Here is a 6869-nt window from a genome sequence, read left to right as displayed (position 1 = left end):
GCGGGGGGGCCTCTCGGTCTCCACAGCCACAAAAGAGGCGCGGCGCTGCAAGTCCCGGTCCAGGAAGAGCAGCACCGGCGTGGGCACCACCCGCCCCGCGGAGTCTGCCGCCAGCACCCAGTCTCCGCGATGCAGTTCCCGCAGCCCCTTCCGCTCGCCACTCCGCAGGCGCACGGTGGCATTTCCCGGAAAGCAGCCGCCCGCCCTGACCGCCAGGGAGTTATCTGCAGGGAACAAGCGTAGAGAGGATTAGATGAAGTCCAGTGGTTCCAGAATGTTAGCCCAGATTCTTAAAGACGTGGTCAAGCCCAGCGCAGACCTCAGCAGTCCCGGGACAACTGCAATTTCCCAGGGACCTGGCCTCAACCTGGGCAGAAACGGAAGGGTGGTTTATAACACTAACAGCCACCTTGGTCTCCCCTAGACTCAGTTTCCCTTTGGGCGGGCCTCACCACCCCCCCCACACACACACACACACTGTACCGGCTTTGACCGACACGTGGACGTGGTTGCGGGACTCGTAGTACACCCAGTCGAAGCCGGCTTCCACGGCCAGGCGCGCCAGCAACCCATACTTGTTGCGGTCGCGGTCAGACGTGGTGATGTCCAAGGCACGGCCTTCGTAGTGGAGCGAGTCCTGAGCGTGGTGGCCGTCCTCATCCCAGCCCTCCGTCACCCGTAGGCGCACTCCCGGCCACATGTTCATCACAGCAATGGCCAGCGCGTTCACTCGCTCCTTACATCGCTGTCGGGAATGAAGGAGTCAGTCTCCCCGTGACCACTACCACCACCTTGGGGGCAAAAGCGACTTGAATGGGAGGGTAGATGCTTCTGCCTCCAGTCCCCACCCCATTCCCTCTCCGCTGTTGAGTGCCCTGGGCAAGTGAGGACCTGCATAGGTGTAGTCGCCTATCGGCACGCCCTTTTCAAAGCATCGTTGGACAATTGTGGGGTCACGTCTGAGTCTGAGACAGGAGGCACCTCTATCTAGCTCGTTCCCTATTTTTAATGTTGGCTCCTCACCCCAACTCATTCTGGGAGAAAGCAAGGTTTAGAGGGCGGGTGGCAGCTCGGTCAGGGAGGGGTGGAACAGCCTGACTCCCCGAGAGGAGCTCCTGTGTGCTGGCCCCCACCGCAAGCCCCGGCTGCCCTCCCTCCGCCTGATTCATCTTTTGTTTCGTTGCCTTCCCTGGCACCGGGCATCGCTTCCTTCCTTCCTTCCTCCTCCTCCTCCTTTCGGCCCCTAGCATTAACCCCTTCCTAGTGCGACTGCCCCCCACAGAGGTGCCCTAGCGGAGCCGTGCGGGATCAAGGCTGCTGGAAAAAGGGTTGGGGTGGCGGGGGCTGCACGAAGTACAATGGCCATTCTCCGGGATGACTTAACCAAGCGAGAATCCCGGGCTGAGGCCGGGGACCCGCCGGGAGAAGCGGACTCAGCAGCTCCATCCACAAAGGCGCTTTTCAGCCACCCCGGCTCAGGGAGAGGAAAGGGCAGAAAGCCGCGCCCCCTATCCCTGCTCCGCCGGTCAGTCCCCTCCCCCAGCGCGGCCCGACCTCCGGGTTCCAGCTTAGGCTCTGCCAGCGCTGAAAGCTGCCATCTCTCCACCTCTGGTCCAGATGCAGCCCAGTGAGGCGTGGGAGTAGCACCTGAGAATAGCCGGAGCCGCCCTCGTGTGGATCTGGGGGGCCCCCTGCAGGGTGGGAGTGGAGAGGAGGAAAAGCAGCAGCGGCTGGAAGCCTGCGCCCGGGGGAGTGAGACCGCGGTTATCTTGGCCGCTCCATTCTGGGAGCCGGAGACCTTGGCGCGCACCATGGCACGGACCCGGCGGGAGGAGGCGCAGAGAGGACAGCTTCCTTTTCTTCTCTCCGACCTCTCACCTTGGACTTGGCTTTCTCCTAACTGCCAGAGGGACACTTTCCCCCTGCCCTTCTTGCTGAGTCTTCTACACCTCCGCAGGGTTGGAGAGGAGGGGAGGGGAAAGACAGGAAAAGTGGTAACTCCTTCCAACTTTTTGTCGTTTTGTCCCTTAAGGAGGCCCGAGGCCTTGACCTGCGGGGGCAGCAGCCCAGTGCAGAACCAACTCAATGGAGGCCTTTTGCAGCCAGGGTGTGGGAGATAAGCAGGACCCAAAGGGTTCCCAAGCCTGTCAGAGCCCCTCCCCGGTCTGTCCCTTATTCTGCCCACTCTGCTGCAGGTGGCAGCCAGAGGAAGCATTCCATGACCAAGAAGGAAAGGAGCGACCCTTCCCAATCTCTGGGTGAAAGAAGGGATTCTTTCTCCCCTAGACAGGTTTTCCTAACAAAGTAACCTGGAAAACTATTGCAATTAATCAGAGGAAATCCGTACCCCTCCCTCTCCCCCCACCTCCCCACTCCATACACAATTAGGTGGTGTAATGGAAAGTGTATAGGACTTAGAATCAGGAGTCCTGAATTCTAGTCCCAGCCATGTCACTAATTAGTTTTAAGACTTTGATTAAATCACTTTTCCTCCTGGGGCCTAGCTCTCACTGTAAAATGGGAGGTGGGGTGATGGTGGAAGAATGTGACCTCCAAATTTCCTCCCGTTCCAACATTTGAGATCATTGGCCAGAGGTGGGCCTTCTCTCCCAAAGCATTACTCACCTCACCCTAGGTTGGTTAAGTTCTGATCTGCCCCAGATGCTCAATACATGGTAGTTGAGTTTATATTATTTTGTAAATTCCAACAAAAGCCCCTGAAATAAACTGGGCTTGAGGGACACGGAAACCCTGTGATTCTCAGGTGGGTCCCTCTGTTCTTCTGATTGAGTACTGCTTTTCACAAGACAGTCGTTTAGACTCTGGAATGACCTTGCCCCAGTTCTAAGATGCCTCCCCCATGCCAAAGACAGTTCCCACCCGGCCCCTCCTTCAGGTAGATGGCCCGGTGACCTGACTCTTGGCCACCCTTTCTCAGCCTCCTTCAGTCTTCTTGGCTCACAGAGATTTTCCAAAATCAGGTCAGAAGCCAGGCTAAGGGCATAGCTTTCTGTCTACTGCCTAGCCAGCTCCTGGCCCCCAGCTCACCCCAGCCCTTCCTGCCTGGCTCGGTAGCTGACCCCCGGTCCACGCCTCAGCCATTTCCCGTCTCGCCTGCCGCCATCCCCCTTTCCCCGCCCTCGCCTTCGAAGTCTCTCCCAGCTTCACTCTCACTAGTCCCTCCTTCCTCTCCCCATCCAAGTCTCTCCCAGTTTGGATCTCTCCTGATCACTCCCTCCAGCCAGCAGCAGTTTTATTTTGGGGAGGAGTGGGGTGAAGGAAGGTCTTTGAGATTAAGGTTTCTAGAGATGAAGCCCAGTTCACCCACCGGGGCTGCAATAGGAAAGTAGAGAAGTTGGCAGGGCCCTGGCGCAGGTGAGGAGAGGCCCACCTTACCTCGGTCATCAGGCGGTCTGCGCCACTGTTCTCCTCATCTTTGAAGATGATGTCAGGATTGTAGTTGGGCACCAGGTCCCGGAAGCGCTCGGAGCCCCTGGCAACCCTACCTTCGGCTGGCCCACTGGCGCCCAGGGTCCGTTCGGGCACGCTGGGCACAAATTGCTTGTAGAGCAGCGGCACAAGCTGCTTGCGCACGTAGCGGCGCCGGCCAACCGGCCCCCGGCCCGGGCCGCAGCTCTGGGCTGGCAGCGTCAGAAGTGCCAAGCAGCACAGGAGCACCAGACTGGCCAGCAGCGCCATGGATGCAGCGGACTCGGGCCAAAAGGGAACGTTCTTATCCTTACCAGCTCGCCTGGCAGTTGGGCATTCCCCGGCACCAGAGAGCGCAGCAGGCAGAACTGCCCCCAGAGTGCCCTAGAGCTCTTGCGGCTCCACGCACCTGGCTGCCGCTACTCTGCCTACATCCCCGCGGGGGTTCTGTAACCTGCTACAGGCGGGCCATCATAGCAGGGAAGTGGGGTCGTGGGTGACTGCCAGCTCAGCCTGGTTCTGTCGCCAGGCTCCGGCGCTGCCACAATGCCCGGGCTCCGCCTTAAGTGGCCCCTGGCCCCGCCCCCCGCCCAGGACCGGCCCGCCCCCTACCACCAGGGCGGGGGCTCTAGCCGGTCACCACGGGTCCAGTTTGAGACTGAGGTGTGTCCCATCCTGGAAACCAGGTAGTTACTTGCCTAGGAAACCCTAACAGCTTTGGCTGTCGGGTGGAGCATCCTTCTACCTCCCAGTCTGCGCTTGGTACCAAACCATCCTCCTCTGATATTTGAACTGGATCTTTGCTCTACTAAAGCCTACCCTGGCAGGCCATGTCCTCTACTACTATCCAGAAATATTGGTTCCAGTTCCTGCCCAAAGTCAACCATGCTCTTTGGGCATACAACCAGAGCCGCCCTTGCCTCTCCGTGGTCTTCCCCAAACCTCTGCCATTTCCATCTCTTCTGCTGGGAGTTTTCCCTAGAGTCAGCAACAGAGCTTCAAGTTATAGTCTACTTTAGGACTTCAAAATTTGGCCCCTCTTTTGTCCTTGCTAGACACCCAACTTTTTTTTAAATGAATAACTTGTCAATTGGAAGTTGCTGGAGGGCAGTGGCTACTTTAACTCTCTAACTGGTTTCCTTTCACCTTTCATCTAGCCACCTCTAGCTTCTTCCTCTCTGGAGCCCCCTGCGGCTCTGCTTCCAGTCACTCAGATTTATCCCAGAGGCTTTGAGCCTGCTACACGTCACCCACCAATCTACTCTCCTTTAGAAATCACTTTCTCTAAGAAGCCTTTTCTGATGCCTTGACACTGACCACCTCTATTTCCTGGAAAACCAGTAATTAACTGCCATTTATTGTGGTTCAGTGTTAGAATTATCTGTCACCCTTACTAGAAAAAGCAATTAAGCACAAACTTATTTATCATGTAACCCCATGGTTAAGTGCCTGGCCTATAGTAGAGTGCTCAGCAAATATTCATGGCATGGAAACTATACTGTTTTTTGTGGGTTTGTTTGTTTGTTTGTTTTTGTATTCCATGTTCACTCCTCATGCAGCTCCATAGCTAGCTCTTATAGGCACCTTTGTGTACATTAAAAAAAAAAGCACCCCTTCCTCAATACACCTGCCATTTGCAAGAAAATAGTCATAACTATACATTAAGACTATGAGGTGAGTGGTGCCCCTAAATGTTGTTCAATGCAACATATACATAACATACATAACCCCGAGCAGAAACTTTGTCCCTAGCCCCAACATGGCAGGGGGCTTGCATAGGACTTACAGCACTGATAGCCTCTGGAAAGATGGAGTTAGGTTCTTCTCTGAGGTAGATCACAGACCTTTGTTAGCTAGCCACTTCTTTTATTCCACATCCAACAGTCAAATCAGGGAGGACAGGGCTGTGTGTGTGTGTGTGTGTGTGTGTGTGTGTGTATACAAGGGGATCTTATCCTATTCCTACACCCATGCCTACCTACCCCCAATAACCAAGGCACATAAACAAGGTCATGAGTATAAGGAGAGTCAGGAGACCAGCCAGCTTTAGGCTAAGGGAGAGGAGCTCCCAAGTGCCTAATTGTGTGGCCTAACACCAGACCCAAGTCCTCAAAGAACACTAAGAATGCAGACGGAGGGGAAGAGAAAGGATGGTGGACAGAACCCTTCTGTTTCTCTCAGTTGAAAGACTCAGGACTTGGGGGGAGAGCAAGGCTATTCAAATAAACACAGAGAGAGCCTTTTAAAAAAAACCAAAGCAAACCCTGGGATCAACTTTATTGCTGATGGTTGTGGCCTTTTCTTTCCCACATCCTCACCTCCCTGGTGGTCCAAAGTCCCTCCAGGATAACACAGTGCTTAGGTTCTTCTGGACCAGAGGCAAAGGGAGACAATCTGCCCCCCACATCTGCCCCTGCTCGGTCCCTCCCCTGTCCCCACCCAACCCTATTGCACATCAAATCATGTAAACATGGCTACAGGCATGGCCTGGAATAGCAGTGAGGCAGATTGATGTGTTAACGGATTTGGGACCAGGAGCCAGACCCAAGTCACCCAGTCCTACCCCATGCTAAGGCCCACAGTTAAATCTGGAAAAACAAGGGGGCCTGGTCCCAAACTCTGGCTCAGATTATGCAACAGTGCAGATGGCTCAGCTCCCCTCTGCCACCCACCCCTCTCAGATTCCAGGTCTTAAGGATCACCCACTCCTGGTGTCGCTTCAGGACTGGGTAGCAGATGGCAGTGTCCAGTTTTTTCCCTCTCACCCCCAACTAGAGGTCACTGGTGTTGGGTCTTCCTAGATGCCCTGGGGAAACCAGAGACAGGCAATGGCAGTCTGTCCAGTCCTGGAAAAGAGGGAAGGCGGACAGTCAAAAGTAGGACATATGTCCAGACCTCTGGGATAAGACAACCAAACCACAAAATGGATGGATGAAGCATGTTACAAGTAAAGCAGAAAGCCTGCCATCTCCCTTGCTGGAAAGACCACTGTTCCAGAGGGCTCCACCCCACCAGCCTGTGACTCCCACTCCTTCTCACCAAAAGCCCGGATCAGCTCTGCCCGAACAGCTGCGGTGAAGGTCTTCACCAGACAGAGAGTGGTGAGGCCCGCAAAGATTGCATTGTAGAGGAACACGATGTAAAAATTGCCCAGCCAGTTGAAGCGTCCAAAATCACCCAGCAGGTCAAAGCGAGTGAGTCCTGAAATACAAAGACCAGGATAGAAGGTGGGCATCCCAGCCCCTCCCTGGCTCAGAGCCCAGCTTTCTGCTGCCTCCTGGTGGCCACATCTTAACACTGCAACTGATAAGTTGGCCTATTATTTGAGTGGGGGGGGATTTTTAAAAAAATAATTCTTTATTGTTGATAGTATTACATATGTCCCGCCTTTCCCCCCCATTGACCCCTTCCAGCCCACCCCCATCCCCGCCATCCCCGCC

The 6869-nt window shown here is 55.2% G+C and overlaps 2 protein-coding genes across 7 annotated transcripts in view; both read right to left on the bottom strand.

Annotated features, from left to right (window-relative positions):
- DHH (desert hedgehog) overlaps positions 1–3952 on the bottom strand; it is a 4588-nt gene extending 636 nt beyond the window's left edge. The window contains exons 1-3 of the mRNA XM_006755561.2: positions 3397–3952; positions 484–745; positions 3–224 (exon numbers count right to left, since the gene is read on the bottom strand). Of these exons, the coding sequence (XP_006755624.1) occupies positions 3–224; positions 484–745; positions 3397–3699 (787 nt within the window). The 5' untranslated portion in view covers positions 3700–3952. The remainder of the gene's footprint in view (positions 1–2; positions 225–483; positions 746–3396) is intronic.
- Positions 3953–5669: 1717 nt separating this feature from the next.
- LMBR1L (limb development membrane protein 1-like) overlaps positions 5670–6869 on the bottom strand; it is a 14827-nt gene continuing 13627 nt past the window's right edge. For all 6 annotated transcript variants that reach the window (XM_006755465.2, XM_015558582.1, XM_006755463.2 and 3 more), the window contains 2 exons: positions 6469–6630; positions 5670–6275 (listed from right to left, as the gene is read on the bottom strand). In XM_006755465.2, coding sequence (XP_006755528.1) covers positions 6208–6275; positions 6469–6630 — 230 coding nt within the window. In that variant the 3' untranslated portion in view covers positions 5670–6207. The remainder of the gene's footprint in view (positions 6276–6468; positions 6631–6869) is intronic.

This window comes from Myotis davidii, unplaced genomic scaffold, assembly GCF_000327345.1.
Source record: "Myotis davidii unplaced genomic scaffold, ASM32734v1 scaffold290, whole genome shotgun sequence".
NCBI classification, from domain to species: domain Eukaryota; kingdom Metazoa; phylum Chordata; class Mammalia; order Chiroptera; family Vespertilionidae; genus Myotis; species Myotis davidii.
This window is presented reverse-complemented; position numbering and strand designations above follow the sequence as displayed.